An 18,328-nucleotide genomic window follows, 5' to 3' on the forward strand; every position below is an offset into this window, starting at 1 on the left:
CCTGCTGCTGGGCTTTCAAAGGAAATTAACTAGTCCAGTGGAAAGTTAATACCTTTTTCTGCCATGCACCTACTAGTCTGCCTGCTTTCCATCACTTCTTGCATCCATCCAACACCATAAAGCTCTCCACTGATACTAACCATTTTATTGCGATATTAAATTGTGATATTAAATTTTTGGTGGCTTTATTAGGCCTCCAGAGACTAGGTAAAAGCTGACATCTCCTTTAATCCCATCCTGTAGAAAGCTTTGAAATACTGTTAGTCTGTCCAGATGCTAACCACTAACAAAAAATTAGCCAGACTGCTTTCTTCAGTCACTTAAAACCACAAGGCCTGAGTTTGAAGCTAAGAGGAAAACATTTCTTAAGGTTCAGTCAAGTGAAAAAGGGGTTTGCTTAAGCATAGGCAAAAATGCCACTGAAAGAGTTGTTCTGCATAAAAATGGCAAGAATTACTTATGGAGTTGATGATTTAGCTACATGAATGCAACTGATTGTCTTGAAGGACTCTCCTATCTTTGCAGTAGATCTATTTACCATATATCACTGTAGTCTGCATCCAGGTTAACACTTTTCCTTGCAATCGCACAGACTAAACTGAATATTTTTATTCCTGTAACTATAACAAAAAAATTATGGGCTTAAACAAGTTTGTTAAAAGATATTCAGAGACTTTGTAGATCTATTCACCATAATATCACTGTAGTTTGCATCCAGGTTAACAGTTTTCCTTGCGATTGCACAGACTAAACTGAATATTTTGATTCCTGTAACTATAATTAAAAAATTATGGGCTTAAACAAGTTTGTTAAAATTGCTTCTTCTAACATGGTGAACTCTTACCTTTTTCTCTACAAGGCTAACTACAAAGCAGACTGGAAAAAAACCATTGCCAAAGGATATGATCTGAAACCAGATGCCATTCCCATCATTGCTGCTAAAGCTTCTCGAAATATTGCAAGTGATGTAAGTATAATTTACACAAAGTGGGATACATACAACTACTGCATTACAGCTTTCCCTAACATCTTATGCTCTACACATATAATGATTTAGAGACACTTTGAGAATTGAAACTCTCATGATACTGTGAAATTACAAATGAATTCAGATGTTTATATGAACCTCCAAATAAACCTGTTGGTTTGGAAATGCATCGTATTGTGGGTGCTGGTGAACTGGGGCTGTTTGTTGGATCCACCAGCTTATTTGAAAGTTCCTTTGTTATAATTTAGCTATGCTGTGTTCTTAATTGCTGGAGACCTGTACTGCTGCTTCTCTAGCATTCGTGAGCTGGACAGAAATGTCACTGTTTTCAGGTAGCTCTGTCAACTGGCAACAGTAAAGCTTGACACAAACTATGAAAGGAGATTTGAAACACAGAAATAAATTCATTCACTTTAGCAAAAGGCTGCAAATGACTTCCACTCCCCACCTAAACATGCCTTTCCCCAGTAGCTGAATATTGGGATATCCAGTTGTTTGGTAGTCTTAGGCTTTTCAATAATATATTATTATGCTAATCTTTTAATTAAAAGCTGAATGTTCCTGTGAGTTAGATGTCTATGGCAGTAAAATACAATATGGCAGAAGCAATGGTGAGGGAGGGTATGTAATTGCATATCTAGGTTTAGACCTATACCAGCAATAATCCTGTGCTGGCTGGAAAACAATCCATGAGGTTATAGAATGAACAGCAGTTGCTAAAATATTGAGTTTCAAAGTATTAAAAATATCAAAAGTACCTTTTCTCAGCTTTCTTTTCCTTTGTCTCTAGTACAAGTACAAGGAATCATATGAGAAAGAAAAAGGCAAACAGGTTGGATACCGGAGCCTGCATGATGATCCTAAACTTGTTCATTACATGAATGTAGCCAAAATGCAATCAGATCGTGAATATAAGAAGAATTATGAAGACACCAAGACCAGATATCACACTCCTTTGGATATGTTCAGCGTGACAGCTGCCAAGAAAGCCCAGGAAGCAGTTACAAACGCAGGCTACAAACAACTAATTCACAATTACACACTCTTGCCTGATGCTGTGAATCTGGAGCTATCAAGAAATGTGATGCAGCTTCAGAGTGACGTATGTAATGATTAATCAGATAATTTTTTTCTTCTCAAAATGACTGCATTACACTAGTAACCTTTTAAGGCTAAAAAATGAATTATGTTGGATTAATAGTAGATTGAGGTGTAAATGTCTGGTCTGGAACCCTGCATTTTCCAAAGATTATCAGAATTATGTGTAGTTGATAAATTCTAGGGGACTTCTCTAGCAAGTAACAACTTTCTTTGTACCTCAACTTATTTGGCTAATTCTCAGCGAAGGAACGTGTTTTTCTAATTTGTTTATTTTTGTAGTGGGATTTGTAACTACAATGATTTATTTCTGTGGTAATTATTTATATTGTTAGAGATCATGGGATATTTACAGAGTCTAAATTCTGACTACATTTTATTTAAGTTTACTGAAAATATACTTTATGTATGTTTGTATTATACCTGGGGATTTGAAATTTACTTATTTAGTTTGGTTTTCCTTCCTGCCTTTATCTTCCAACAGATGCATATACTATGCATGATAAAGATTCAAAAAAATCCTTGGTAGTTTCCATTGAGTTCTGCGACTCATTTCCATTTTTTTTTCACCAGTGTAACTTTAGGGTCTGCTTGTTTATCCAGAAAGTTTTTAGTTTAATCCACATTATTTAACAATCCTCTGACAAATCTGAAATTCCCCAGAATGTTAATAATCTGATTGAAAGTGTTCTTTCAGATTCTAAACATTGTTTGGAGAGGATGAAATGTACATTCCCACTGGCCAACAGACAGAGGATCTGACCTTTAGACACTGGTCTTTTCAAATACAGAGATTTTCATCTCAACTTTTTTGCTTCCCCATTTTATTTTTACACAGCCTTGCAGAGCTGGCTGAGCTTGCTTGGCTGTCTAACTCAGGATGTTTGCAAGGAGAAAAGCCTGATACTTGAGGACAAATTGTTCCCTCTATACACATGATATGAAAGGATGTGATCTTTTTCTCAGACTCTGATGTTCTCCCTGTTACTTCTAACACAGCAGTTCAGTTTTATTTTCATAGCATTTTTGTACCTTTATCTGTTCTAAAAGCCATGTTATAAAGCATGATTAAAAAGAAATGGTGTCTAGTCAAGATTGTGCAGAACCAGGCAATTAAGCAGAAGTTGTTCAAACAATTTCTGTGAATTAATTCTGCTGTGAACTGAATCTACTAACAAATGACTGTCATTTTGAAAATCTGACAAAAACATAATAATTTCTTTATTTACCACTCAAAATTTGTTCTAAGGTTTGTGCATTTGATTTGTAGTGTAATTTCCACCTATTCGTTTAGTGAAAAGCATTTCTTCATCCCCAAGACGTCAATAGTTGTTAATGTTATGCTGAGAATTTGGAAAAGAGTAACAGTTATAACAGGCTTGTCTAAATTTTCCTTCAAAACTGAATGACCAGGAGAAATTCTAAGGTCTTACCTGTTTTTATATATATGGGCGTTATAATTTTCCTTGTCTCACTGGTTTTTTCCTTGTTCATCTTTTTAAAAGAATTTATACAAAGCAGACTTTAATAACTGGTTGAGAGGAGTTGGCTGGATACCAATTCAGTCACTGGATGTAGAAAAGGCCAAAAAAGCTACAGAGATTCTCAGTGAGAAGAAGTATCGCCAGCACCCAGACAAGCTGAAGTATTCTATCCCAATGGATGCGATGGAACAAGTGCTAGCTAAGCAAAATGCCAAGACCATGAATAAGGTGAGAATTCGTTCAGATGATCCTGACTGAGCCAGGGATTGGGTTTTTGTCTTGCAAAATTGTGGGGCAGGTGCTTTCCCACTAAAGGAACTAGAATTTCAACTGGGTATAGTGGTTCACTTGGTTAAGACTGGACACTATGAGATGATGGAAGCCTCAGACTGTATTCACCATGAAGGGATTTTAATTTTCTGTTTGTAAAGATTAAAGATTTCTCTTCAGTTTATGTGATTCTGCAGATTTATAGTGCTTTGGTGGCCTTTACTATTTTCTGCAGGAAGTAGTATTCATAATCATTGAGTTGAAAAAAGCCCCAAATTCTGTTAGTTTTGTATGAGTTTCCTTGGAAAATGGCATTCTTTAAATTTGTCCCTAGTTATCTGGGACACCACTGATCTTTAGTCCATGTTTGCCATGGAAAGAGGGTCTGTGAGAAAAAAATTATATATATATATATATATATGCTTTGCATTAAAACAGGGAAGAATGCAGACTGAAATTTTCAGTTTCAATATTTATTAATTAACAAAACATCCTTTGCAAATGTCTCAAAGTACTAAAGAAAGAAGAGGACTATAACATTGCCACTTGGCAGTTATATTTGTGCAGATTATTTGTAGTGCTTATGGAACTTTACTGTCCTGTAAAATACTATTTACTGCAAATAAGCAATAAAAAAGCAAGCTCTTATTATATGAGCGCAATGCCTTTTCAATGCTAAATATCTACTTTGTAATTGCAGAAGCTCTACACCGATAAATGGAACAAAGAGAAGACCAGCATTCATGTTATGCCAGATACTCCAGAAATCCTGCAGTCTAAAGTGAACCAGATCACAATGAGTAACGTGAGTTACCATGCTCACAGTGGGCATTCAGTGTCTGCTGCATAGATCAAAAATTGCTGTCATTCTTATCTCTTTTCTGAAAATATTTAAATTGAGATGTAGGGTACTTCAGTAGTTCTGCCTACATAATAAAGTATCTGTTCTCTTTTACATTTTGGATTAGAAACTTTACAAAGCTGAATGGGAGGAAGCCAAGAAGAAAGGTTATGACATGCAACCAGATGCTATTCCCATAAAAGCAGCCAAAGCCTCCAGAGACATTGCAAGTGATGTAAGTTTGATTGCGTGACAGTACTCAGAGTAGCTACAAAGACAGGACATTTTCAAAGTGCTCTGTTATGTGCAAATCTGTTTTTTCAAGCATCTTGAGTTGTCTAAGTTTCAATTATATTGGTGGATAAACCTTTACAGTACTTGCTCTCCAGTGGAATTAAACTGAATTGTGCTTTTTTGCTCTTTGTTCAGCAAGCTGCTGAGCTTCATGTGCTCGTGTTCAACGGGCTACTTTGTACCACTGAGTACATTTAAATGACTAAACCTGAGATCTTGTGATGAAAAAGAACAAATATTTTCAGAGATAAAATTGATCTTAATAGTGCATTTTATAATTTAATTTTTTGCTGTTCTTTCTCTTTCCTCCTGTCAGTATAAATACAAACTAGCCTACGAAAAAGAGAAAGGAAAGCATATCGGGTTCCGCAGTCTTGAAGATGACCCCAAGCTGGTGCACTTCATGCAGGTGGCTAAGATGCAATCTGATCGTGAATACAAAAAAGGTTATGAGAAGGCAAAGACTAATTTCCATACTCCAGTTGACATGGTCAGTGTTGTGGCAGCCAAGAAAGCACAAGAAGTTGCTACAAACGCAAACTACAAAACCTTGATCCATACCTACAATGTTTTGCCCGACGCCATGAGTCTTGAATTAGCTAAAAACATGATGCAGATACAAAGTGATGTAAGTGTGGAATTCTTCAGCCTTTGCGTTACAAATACAATGAGGCTTAGTTTATGGGAGTCTACTGTAAGAAAAATAGTAATATTTTCTTAGTGAATTTAGGTCAGTTATATACTAAAATCATAGAATCATAGAATGGTTAGGATTGGAAGGGACCTTAAAGCTCATCCAGTTCCAACCCCCCTGCCAGCCGCAGGGACACCTTCCACTAGACCAGGTTGCTCAAAGCCTCATCCAACCTGGCCTTCAACACTTCCAGGGAGGAGCAGCCACAGCTTCTCTGGCCAACCTGTTCCAGTGTCTCACCACCCTCACAGTGAAGAACTTCTTCCTCATATCTAATCTAAACCTGCCCTCTTTCAGCTTAAACCCATTTCCCCTTGTTTTGTCATTAACTGCCCTTATGAAAAGTCCTTCCCCAGCTTTCTTGTAGCCCCTTCAGGTACTGGGAGGCCACTAGAAGGTCTCCCCGGAGCCTTCTCTTCTCCAGGCTGAACAGCCCCAACTCTCTCAGCCTGTCCTCACAGCAGAGCTGCTCCAGCCCTCGGATCATCCTGGTGGCCTCCTCTGGACTTGTTCTAATGTAGTAAATGAAAGGAGACCCTCAGCAATGATTGTCATTGTATTTTCCTAAGCCTCTGAAATATTAAATTACACCTATTCTTAAATAATTTGGGCTCAGAAATAAGTCATTTTATGTATAAACTAAAATGGATATTTACCACTTACACGTCCCATACTCGTGTGCAGGCCAAGACAGGAAAAGCTTTACTTTTCATTAATAATTTTAGCTTGTACTTCCAAAAAGATGTTTTTTCAGAAGAAAGGGAAACCAGCTAAGTAGCTATTCTCAGATTTTCTGACATGTTTAACCTTTAGAGAACAGGGCCTTTTTTTTTTTTTTTCAGTATAGAGGTTCAAGATAATCCTGTCCTTCAAGAGGGCCTTAGCATGTAATCTCATGTGAGCAACCTATGTCCATCATAAGGAGGTTCTAAATACTGAAAGGCAGAGCAATAAAATAGACACCAGTATATCAAACAGGTTTCTAAATAAACCTTGAATGGTATTGTTTGCCTCTTTTTAGAATAAGTGCTTTCAAACTCTAATATTAACTGAAATAAAACACAGAAAGAAGTGTCATGATTTACCAGCTTTTTCATGCATCTGATGATTTTCTTTTCTTTCTGCTTCCAGAATCAATACAGAGCAGACTATGATGAAAGTATGAAGGGTGTTGGATGGATGCCACTGGGCTCCCTGGAAGCTGAGAAGAACAAGAAAGCAATGGAAATTGTTAGTGAAAAGAAGTATCGCCAGCATCCAGACAAGTTGAAGTATTCTGTTCCTATGGATTCCATGAACATGGTTTTAGCTTTAAATAATGCTAAAATCATGGATGAGGTAAGAAAGTGTTCATCAAAATTCACTTAAGTTTGCAGAAGTAAGAGATGTAATAGTCAATCTTATTGTATGCACAGCTTTGGAAATCATCATTTTTGGCAGCTAATGAATATGCTTGACTGTAATTATCCTAATAGATCTTTGATATACCTGAAAGCAAAGCATGGCCCTAATATTTCTAAGAAATATGTACAAAGATAGACCTAGGGATCACATTTCATTAATAAAGCTTACCCAAGATAACTAAATATAGACTTTTAACAGTTTAAATCTAGGGGCTAAAAATACTGGAGTGATCCCTTTTGGGAATAAGATTTAGACTTTTAAACGTACAGCCTGTTTCATCCAGTGCCTGTTACACTAATATGAAATTGCTGCATGATGTGAGTGTTTTTATAATGAGATATTTATTTTCTGATCCTCCTGTTGAACTGATGTAATCTGCTGGTGTTGTTTAGAAATGTCTGGAGTCCGTGTACATTGCAGTTACAGGGCCCATCAGAATCTTATGTGTACTCTCCTTACCTCTATTTCCTCTAAGTAAAGCTCTAGTAACTCTCTCAACTGACACTTGTTTTCCAGGAGATAAACTAATAATCTTCCACCTCTAACAATTTATTGTTTATACCTTCTGTTGGCTTTTAGTAGTGGGTGAACCTCAGTAGGCAGCTAAGCACTGTACAGCCACTCACTCACTGTACAGCCACTCACTCACTCCCTCACCCTCAGTGGGATGTGGGAAGAGGAAAGGCATAGGAAAAGCAAGAAAACTTGTAGGTCAAGATAAAAAACGTTTAATAAGCAAAAGAGAAGTGGAAGAAGAGAGAAAGAAAATAAACCAAGTGATGCAAAAGCAATCACTCGCCACCTCCCACAGGTGGACGGATGCCCAGACAGCTCCAGAGCAAGAGATGTCAAACCTCCCTAAAACCCTCCTCTCCCTTTTTATTTGCTGAGCCTGCTGATACATGGCATGGAGTATATCTTTGGTTAGCTGAGTTCATCTGTCTGGTTATGTCTCACCACAACCTCTTCTACACGCACCAGTCTATTCACTGCAGGGGCAGAAAGAAATAGAGAAGGCCTTGATACTGTGCAAACACTGTTCAACCACAGCTAAAACATGAGTGTGTTATCAGCCTTGTTTTAACCACAAATCCAAAGCACAGCACTGTTCGAGCTGCTACGAAGAGGGTTGACTCCATCCCAGCCAGACCCAGTACATTTTGAATCCTCTTGTTTTCTTCTGTTTAATGTGCTTGAATACACTGCTGAGCAAGAGACAAGGAGTAAAATATTCCAGCAAGATTCAGATTTCTCCCACTGTTATTTCAGCCTCACACAATTAACTTCATAAAAGCTATTTCTCATTCACACTGCTGTTAAGTGCTAAAATAAAAAGACAAATGTTCCTACCATGTTAGCAGTTGCATCATTGTAAAGAAATTATATTTCAAATAGGAAATATTCTTTTAAATAGTTTTATTTAATTTTTTGGTTATGTTGACATCTCTTTTTTTCTGTCCTTCCAGCACAAGTACAAACAAGCATGGGAAGAAGACAAAAAGAAAGTTCACATGACACCAGATATTCCACAAATTGCTTTAGCAAAAGTTAATGCATTTAATTTAAGTGATGTGAGTACTGTTTGTGAGATTAAGATGCTGCTATTTATTTATTTATTTTTTAATTAGGAATAAGTGAGATGACAGCATATGAAAGTCTCCCTAATTCTCACTTTGCTAACATGTAGTAATTTAACAAAAACCTATTAATTTTCCTTTTCCCCACTTCCTTCCCCAAAACTAAATAGCAAAAGTTGCCAAGAAAAAGCCATAGTATTTATAGTCAGATTATGATCTGTCCATGTAGGTCATTAAAATACACTAGTTACTAACAAAATAGTAGAGTTTGAGTTCTATCCATGTTTGTTACTGTATTTATTATTTCATTTCCCCATGCATGAAGGTTTGTTTCTTTCTTGCATATTGAACCTATTCTTTCAGTAACAGATGATATTATAGACAGTTTTTCAGTAGCCAGTTGTTAAATCTGCATATGCTAAATAAAGCATTGTTTGTAATTGTGCACATTTTGAATGTGCACAGAAATAGACATATTTATCTCATTTTTTTTTAAAGTTAATATCCTTATAGGTGTAAATTTTCACCAATATTTGTGCATGTGGGAAACAAATACAATTTTTTCCTCATTTTTATAGGTTATTGTTACTGATTATAGTGCAGTCCAGCTGCACTGATGTAGGAATACTAGGATTGAAGTAAATTTTGAAGGGGTATTAATTTCTCTGTATGCCTGAGTGCCTTAAACAACTATTTAAGGAGTGTTAAACATATGATTAGTCTGTTTCAAGTTATCATATAAGATGAATAGAGTTTAATTTAAGTAAATGTGATATGTTTTGCTTTTTTAAAAGATGTTTCTTTTCCTTCTTTTTCATAGAAAATGTACAGACTCTCATTTGAAGAAGCTAGGAAGAAAGGATATGATCTCAGAGCTGATGCTATCCCTATTAAAGCTGCCAAAGCTTCTAGGGATATTGCTAGTGATGTAAGTTCTTGAAAGAAAAAATTATCCATTTCAGATATTGTAAAACATTCAATTTCTTGACACAATTCAATTTTATATGCCAATTATATGAAATCTCTTTATTCTCTTGCTTGTAAATAACTCTGACATATCCAAGATATATTTTAATGTATTTTCTACTAGAGTTAAAGAATAAATTTCTTTATTAGAAAGGTAAGGAGATATGTGAGGGACTCAGAAAAAAATATTAATTCCTCATTGTGATGGTGCTTGGTTACTTTATAAATGTATGTTGTATATTTGTAGTTTAGACAATATTCAGAGTTCATTATTAGAAATATTTGAGAACAGATACGGATTTAAACCATTTTTACTGCTGTCACACAGTTATCTTTTTTTCCTTTGGTGAAAGTCCCATTGAATTTCTTGATGCAGAGGATACAAGCTTCTGGAATCAGGACCACTCTGAAATCCTTTGTGTATCAGTCATGAGAGATTTGCTGTGGCAAGGGCAAATCCAGCCTGAGAGGGGTGAAGTCAGGGTCTAAGAATATGTTATTTAGCCCATTTTTGCTAATATAGGGGATATTGCAGCCACTGCAAAGTCAATTTGCTCTGCCAGTGCTCTAAGTCTGAGGGGAAGATACTTCCATTCTGAGTTCTCTCCAAGCAGTAAGCACTGAAGGAAAAAGGAATTAATACTTGGTCTGTGTAGTTCACTGTCCAGGGTCGATTAGAGACTGAGGAAGGGGGTTAAGAATTTGAACTATTGGTTTTATTAAACAAAAAAATGCAAAAGATCTTGGGAAGTGTCTTGAATTTTTTAATCATTTGGACAAGTCAACCTAATGGAGGTGATGATTAGATCTTTGATTTTATCGTTAGTCTTTAAATATGAACTCAAGTATTCTAAGCATGGTGCAGACTATCAAGCCAAATATTGGAAGCAGGATAGCAATAGTAAGAGAGAATTGTGTGGGTTAAAGTACCCTGTTTCATGTATTTGTGATCACTTCTCTTAGAACTAACATGGGTATCTCTACATTATAGTGTGAAAAGAATAGAGAGTGCACTTTTTCCAAACAACTGTCTTCAGCAAACCAAATCTTACCTGTTGCTTTCACTTTTGCTTTCTGTCAGTATGTTCCATATTTTCATTGTGTCATTTATAATGAGGTTAGAAAGCAATTGAACCCCAGGTTACATTGAACCTTACGCAGGAGCAGAATAAGGAAATTTAAGGAAAGGAAATGGTAAGGAAATTGTTGTAAGGAAATTTCATTTCTTAAGAAAATGTTTAAAATGTAGTGCTTTTGAAAGGGATGCTAGACATCTGTTCTAATTTAGAGTGTACCCTAAGAGTAGGTGGACAAAGCTACAACCTCTCTATGCTTTGTGACTTTTTTTTTACAATGTAAAAAAATCTTATTTTAGTCTAAGTTTTTTTTGTTTGTTTGTTTGTTTTTCTCACAAGGTAGATATTGCTTATTAAACAAATGAATTAGAATTAAAGTCTCTATCTCTTGTTCTCTTTACAGTATAAATACAAATTAGGTTATGAACAAGACAAGGGAAAACTTGTGGGCTTCCGCAGCCTTCAGGATGATCCCAAACTCGTCCATTATATGCAAGTGGCTAAGATGCAGTCCGATCGCGAATACAAAAAGGCTTATGAGATGAGCAAGACACATTATCAAACACCTTCTGACGCGCTCAGCATCGTGGCAGCTAAGGAGGCACAGGATCGTGTAACCAATACTAACTACAAACGACTGATTCACCAGTATATGCTTCTACCAGATGCAATGAGTTTAGAACTGTACAGGAACATGAATCAGATACAAAGTGACGTAAGTTCCTGTTTTCTTTCTGTCATTCACAGCTGTGACTTTTTTCCCTCTTTTTTTTTTTTTTTTTTCATTATGGTTGTGTTTTGGCAACAATAGAATTGTTTTGTATGAGCCATTTGTAAACTTGGGTGTTGTGTTTGGCAGAATGAGTACAAGCAGGATTACAACGAGTGGTTCAAGGGTATCGGCTGGAGTCCTGCTGGTTCTCTGGATGTGGAGAAATCAAAGAAAGCCACAGAAATTGCAAGTGATCGGAAATACCGCCAGCATCCCAGTATGTTCCCCTTTACAAAACAGAACGATGACATGGACATGGTCCTTGCAAAACAGAATGCAAATATAATGAACAAAGTGAGTATTTATGGGGAAAACTAGGCAAACATTTACAAATAATCCATTTCAATAAACAGTCTATAAGTTTCTGCCCCCATCTTTATGTAGCAGTATTTCCCTGGGAAAACAACTGTCACTTATAGATTCCACTTTTACACCTTTTTTTCTTAATTATTCACTCAGTTACTCATAAATAACATTGGTTAAATAAATCTTTTCTCTTTTTCCTCATCGCTACCTCTCCAACCTCTATTCTTCTCATTCGTGTATAGAAATTACTGACCCTGAAAATCTTGATATTAGGACTTAATTAGAAGTGAGAACAGATCCTAATCCAGCTGAGTCTGGATTAGGTCATTGCATAGTAAAATAAATCTAAGTTAGCACCTTGGTCTTTTTACCCATCCGTTTCCAAAGTGCACTGATGGAAAGATGAAAACCCCAAAAGATCCTTTCTTTGTAGTTTGTATTAACACATCTGATGTTACTTTTTCCAACAGCATGCTTATACTCAAGCTTGGGAGAAGGATAAAACACAGGTTCATGTGATGCCAGATACACCAGATATTCTACAGGCAAAACAGAACAAGACGAACTACAGCCAGGTAGAGTTTTCTAATATTTCCTATCACATTTTAAAATAATATCCACTTTCTTCAGATTTAAAGGTGCCTCCCATTTCAAAATAAGTTATTAATTTGTATAAATTAGGAGATATTAATTTGTATAAATTAGGAGAAACAGAATCAGGGATTTAGAACAGAGGCAAGAATTTTTTTGCGTGTAATATTTTCAGAGTAGCGATAAGTACCATCTTCAGGCTAGCAAAGTAATAGCCTAAATTACATTATTATGTATGGAAAATATAAGTCCTATTTTTGAAATCTGGATGTGCATGGTCCATACTTTATGCTTACCATAGAAATCAATCATGTTAAAAATTCTTTACTCTAAAATGACATGTTCTGTGTGTATATGAAATAGAAGTACATGCAGTGAATCTAACTTTTCTATCAGCTATTAAATACGAGAAAATGACAAGTATGCCAGTACAAAATACTAAAATTTTACTTTGCATGATTACTCAGAGGCAAATCTTTGACTTGTGAGTGCTGGTACTTAAAATTAATGGTGAACAAACTGAATTGACTAATAAATGACTACATTAAAGCCTTATTAATTAAAAATCTGTTAAGCCAATTGAAAAGTTTTCAGTGATCCCAGATGTATATTTCAGGTTCCTCAGTTATGTTTCAAATCCCCAAGATAGACTGTAGTAGGAAGCTGCTGCAGTAAAGAAAAACTATTTAGTCACTAGCCTAAGACTTGGAAGATCTGCGTTCCTTGTTTATCAATTTCCCATTTCTCAATTCCCACTCTAGTAGCCCCTTCTCTTGTAAGTGAAGCCTGTGAGGTGACCAGAATTTGGTAATCATAGAATGAATCATAGAATGGTTAGGATTGGAAGGGACCTTAAAGCTCATCCAGTCCCACCCCCCCTGCCAGCAGCGGGGACACCTTCCACTAGACCAGGTTGCTCAAAGCCTCATCCAACCTGGCCGAGAACACTTCCAGGGAGGAGCAGCCACAGCTTCTCTGGGCAGCCTGGGACACTGTCTCACCACCCTCACAGTGAAGAACTTCTTCCTAATATCTCATCTAAACCTCCCCTCTTTCAGCTTAAACCCATTTCCCCTTGTTTTGTCATTAACTGCCCTTATGAAAAGTCCTTCCCCACCTTCCTGGAGCCCCTTCAGGTACTGGGAGGCCACTAGAAGGTCTCCCTGGAGCCTTCTCTTTTTCAGGCTGAACAGCCCCAAATCTTTCAGCCTGTCTTCACAGGAGATGTGCTCCAGCCCTTGGATCATCCTGGTGATCCAAGTAATGTGGATCCTTAGCATATCTAAATAGCTGTCATACATATTACTAAAAAAAATTTAATTAATATTGTTCTTAATTTTAGAAACTATACAAACTTGGCTGGGAGGAAATGATAAAGAAAGGCTATGACCTCACACCTGAAGCCATTTCGGTGAAAGCTGCCAAAGCTTCAAGGGACATTGCAAGTGACGTAAGCAACATTTCTAACTCAACATGGCATACACTTGATCTAGTTGCTATAACCCTCAGGATCACACTAGATTGAGATACAGTTCTCTGCTAAGGTGGGGCTTGGAGTACAAAGCAATATTGCTCACAAAACTCTTTCCTGATCTGCTCTTGTCGGTCAAGAAAACAATTTAAGAAGAGTTGCTCTGGCATCTTGACAATTCCAAAGATTGTGGTCCATCCATGAAGTAGCTAGTCATGCAAAGTTAGGAGTTTTCTACTCTTTTGAATGTTACATTTTCAGAGCAGCAGCAAATTTGGTCCAGTTAGCTGATCCCAGTGCCTATACTGAGAAATCCTCTTAGCAGATCTGAAATAGACATGGTGACACACATATTGCTGTTACCATAACTTGGTGTGAATGCAACTCCAGCATTTACGGGAGAGATTTTATTAATCATTAGGAAATATTTCCAATGCTTAACATCTGCATTTTAAATTGTTGATTATTTTATTAATCAAAATATTTCAACCTTTGGGAGTTCTGAACAATATGACTGTATGAACCAGGTGGCACAGGAGACTGTTCCTACAGCCACACACTCTTCCTCTCCAGGGACTCTGTTCATTCCCAGGGAGAGCATTCACTGACACCAAGTGATGCACATTAATCAAGGGGGTACTAAACCTTTACATCAGATGGTCATTTCATTGGTAATGAGAAGCATTGAACTGTGTGAATATGTTGATACTTTGCTTATCTATTTTACCACTGTATGTTTCTTACTGTAATTTCATTAATGCAATCTTTATAATTTTAGTACAAGTACAAAGAAGGTTACCGCAAGCAGCAGGGACACCACATTGGATTCCGCAGCTTGCAGGATGATCCTAAGATGCGGTGGTCTATGCAAGTAGCTAAGATGCAGAGTGAGAGGGAATACAAGAAAGATTTTGAAAAGTGGAAGACAAAGTTTAATATGCCTGTGGATATGTTAGGCTTCCTTCTGGCTAAGAAATGTCAGGAGTTGGTTAGTGACATAGACTACAAACGGATACTGCACCGCTGGACTTGTCTGCCAGATCAGAATGATGTCACCCAGGCAAAGAGGGTCTACGAACTACAGAGTGATGTAAGCTTCCTCTGCATTTAATGAATTCATTTTTTTGTAAGATATTTACTGCTTATTGAAAAGTAAAAAGTATCTTCAATGACTCTTTTATTGTCAGTATAGATCAGACTGAAACTAAAATAGTAGTTAATCTTTTAATATGGTTTAAGAAATGACAAAGGAAATAATCTAGTACGGTTTTTTATGTCTTTTCCTTAACAGAACCTGTATAAGTCAGATCTACAGTGGCTCAGAGGCCTGGGATGGAGTCCTTTGGGATCTTTGGAATCTGAGAAGAACAAGAAAGCTTCTGAAATACTGAGTGAAAAGAAGTACCGGCAGCACCCAGATACTATTAAGTTCACGAGTATCCCCGATGCCATGGATATCGTTTTAGCAAAATCAAATGCCAAAAATAGAAGTGATGTAAGTTGCTTCTAGAGACAGAACGTGTGATTCAAAACATGAATACATTAGAATACATTTGTTAAAAAGGTCTCCCTATCAGAAATGTGCTTCAAATACACAAATGTCAGATGTTTACAAGCAGTGTCTTACTGCTCAGTTGTCAAGAAGTGCTATGCCTGGTTCAGAAGATCAAGGTCTTTAGTGCTGCATAAATTATTAATCAATAACTGCAAATAAGACACTCACTATATAGTATGTAAATATATTGACTATGTAGTATGTAAATATATTGACTATGTAGTATGTAAATATGTTGTCATAATGCTTTTTCCTTGACATTTCATGGATGTGAAGAAGAAAAAAAGCTGGTATTTCTGTAAGAATCACAGAATCATAGAATGGTTAGGATTGGAAGGGACCTTAAAGATCATCCAGTCCCAACCGCCCTGCCAGCAGCAGGGACACCTTCCACTAGACCAGGTTGCTCAAAGCCTCATCCAGCCTGGCCGAGAACACTTCCAGGGAGGAGCAGCCACAACTTCCTTGGGCAACCTGTTCCAGTGTCTGACCACCCTCACAGTGAAGAACTTCTTCCTAATATCTCATCTAAACCTCCCCTCTTTCAGCTTAAACCCATTTCCCCTTGTTTTGTCATTAACTGCCCTTATGAAAAGTCCTTCCCCAGCTTTCTTGTAGCCCCTTCAGGTACTGGGAGGCCACTAGAAGGTCTCCCTGGAGCCTTCTCTTCTCCAGGCTGAACAGCCCCAACTCTCTCAGCCTGTCTTCATAGGAGAGGTGCTCCAGCCCTCGCATCATCCTGGTGGCCTCCTCTGGACTTGTTCTAGCTGCTAAGTCTTTATATGATTTGATTTTAATATCTCATGTTGTTTACATCAGTCCTGCTTGCATAGTGAATCTTTGCTCTGCTGTTGTAGAGAAAAGCTAAGCTGAATTTACCACTACGTCTGTGAGGCTTTTATCAGACAAGGTATTTTTGTTTGTGTCTCTTTTCAGAGACTGTACAGAGAAGCTTGGGACAAGGACAAAACTCAGGTTCACATCATGCCTGATACTCCTGAAATTTTGCTGGCCAAATCAAACGTAATTAACGCAAGTGATGTAAGTGTGTCTTTACAATGTTTCTTTTCTGGAATTTGGAATGACCCGTTGTGGCTTTAGTTTAAAAAGCAGTAGAATAATTCTGTAATTCTAACAGCTGTAAGCACACCTGTGATCTTTTCCTGTGAAAATTGTTATGCACTGAGAAGTCCTAATGGAACTGCTAAAATATAAAGTGGAAGTGGAATTGTTAAAATATAAAAACTACCAAGAAAATATTCAACACAAGTTAACAGTTTTCTCTTTCATCACTACTGATCATATTAACATTGTAGATGTGTTCAGCATTTTTTTAGTAAGCCTGTCATTCTTGTTAAAATGTCTGATTATCTTGAATTGCCTCTTAGTATTACATAGAACTATGTATTTTACATTAAATTCCTGTTTAGAATGGAGCAAATACAGACTACATGTAAAGATATAGAAATATTAGCAGCTCTATCAGAAGAACTCAAGAAGGCAAAACTAATTGCATTTGAACTTGGGTGTAGAGAATCATAGAGCTGTATTTGTATTATTCACCTCTGTAGGAGACTATGAATCATTTAGATTAGTATGTTAAGAAAATTTTTATCTCACGTTAATGAGTTAATCAGAAAACACACAATAATTTTAAGCTATAGTAGAACTTAACTTACAAAGTACACATTATTAAAAGTAAGCTATGGAATTATTGATGAATGAAACTGTGTTTGGAATCTCATACTTCATTTTCAATAATCAGGGGAGGAAAGTTGTACTGTTGAAAAACTCTCCAGAGATCTTTCTTGGCAATAGTTAATTTGAATCCTTCTCCAACAGAAACACTACAAGTTAGGATATGAAGAGCTGAAGAGGAAGGGCTATGATCTTCCTCCTGATGCTATACCCATCAAGTCAGCAAAGGCATCCAGAGACATAGCTAGTGAGGTAAGTCCTGTGGAGTGGAAAAAAAAGTGGGGCATAGAGCTGGTACACAATTTTGGACAAAGATATTTTTAATTTAAAAGACAGAGAGAGGTCTATTCTCTAACATTCTTATACTGATGCCCTCCCCAGGGGTTTTATAATTCTCAATGCTGTAAAATTAATTAAATAAAATAATGTGAGATAGTATATCAGTTACTGTCTTCTGGACATTTTATAAAAACACTAGCAGTATGGAAAAATATATAAAAAATATTAACTGCTATATTAACAACACAGAAATTTAAATTGCAGCTTGAAAAGAGGTAATAATTGTTGTTTCTGCATTGAATTAGTACAAGTACAAAACTGCATACCGAAAGCAGCTTGGCCACCACATAGGAGCCCGTAACATAGAGGATGATCCGAAGATGATGTGGTCCATGCACGTAGCCAAGATCCAGAGTGACAGGGAGTACAAGAAAGCCTTTGAGAAGACAAAGACACACTTCAGTAGCCCAGTGGACATGCTGGGAATTGTGTTGGCCAAGAAATGTCAAGGGTTGGTCAGCGATGTTGATTACCGTCACTATCTGCATCAGTGGATCTGCCTACCAGACCAGAATGATGTGATCCATGCTAAGAAGGCCTATGATCTGCAGAGTGATGTGAGTACTTGCTGATTTGTGTTGGAGTTCCAAAGTATATTTAATTTCCTTGAAATACAAACTTTAGAAACTGCTCAAACTGTCAATCTCAGATAGTGTTTTTTCACATTGTGTACGATCTTGCTGAGAGTTGGTATCATGAACAGGCAGGGATGAGGCTTCTCTGGTGTCATACTTTTTAAAAACAGAAAAGTCCTGTGTTGCCTTGAGCATTTTGTGGAGAGGGTTGTGGCAGGTGGTTGGAGTTGTATATAGAAGGGAAGGGCAACAGAGACAAATATTTTATATTGGAGGAGAAACAGTGGGCAAAGGCACACCATGTGTGCAGTGAGGAATGGTAGGAAGAG

At 37.0% G+C, this 18,328-nt stretch overlaps 1 protein-coding gene across 1 annotated transcript in view; it reads left to right on the forward strand.

Annotated features, from left to right (window-relative positions):
- Positions 1-17,981, forward strand: part of LOC104527397 (nebulin) — a gene marked incomplete at its 3' end in the record, with an annotated part of 36,284 nt that extends 18,303 nt beyond the window's left edge. The window contains exons 22-39 of the mRNA XM_029085736.1: positions 860-967; positions 1,779-2,090; positions 3,592-3,798; positions 4,541-4,645; positions 4,809-4,916; positions 5,292-5,603; positions 6,801-7,007; positions 8,540-8,644; positions 9,471-9,578; positions 11,096-11,407; positions 11,552-11,758; positions 12,241-12,345; positions 13,704-13,811; positions 14,611-14,922; positions 15,124-15,327; positions 16,324-16,428; positions 17,230-17,337; positions 17,670-17,981. Coding sequence (XP_028941569.1) covers positions 860-967; positions 1,779-2,090; positions 3,592-3,798; positions 4,541-4,645; positions 4,809-4,916; positions 5,292-5,603; positions 6,801-7,007; positions 8,540-8,644; positions 9,471-9,578; positions 11,096-11,407; positions 11,552-11,758; positions 12,241-12,345; positions 13,704-13,811; positions 14,611-14,922; positions 15,124-15,327; positions 16,324-16,428; positions 17,230-17,337; positions 17,670-17,981 — 3,345 coding nt within the window. The remainder of the gene's footprint in view (positions 1-859; positions 968-1,778; positions 2,091-3,591; positions 3,799-4,540; positions 4,646-4,808; positions 4,917-5,291; positions 5,604-6,800; positions 7,008-8,539; positions 8,645-9,470; positions 9,579-11,095; positions 11,408-11,551; positions 11,759-12,240; positions 12,346-13,703; positions 13,812-14,610; positions 14,923-15,123; positions 15,328-16,323; positions 16,429-17,229; positions 17,338-17,669) is intronic.
- Positions 17,982-18,328: the final 347 nt, after the last annotated feature.

The sequence above is a fragment of the Antrostomus carolinensis genome, unplaced genomic scaffold, assembly GCF_000700745.2.
Source record: "Antrostomus carolinensis isolate BGI_N321 unplaced genomic scaffold, ASM70074v2 scaffold2817, whole genome shotgun sequence".
In the NCBI taxonomy this organism is placed as follows: Eukaryota; Metazoa; Chordata; class Aves; order Caprimulgiformes; family Caprimulgidae; genus Antrostomus; species Antrostomus carolinensis.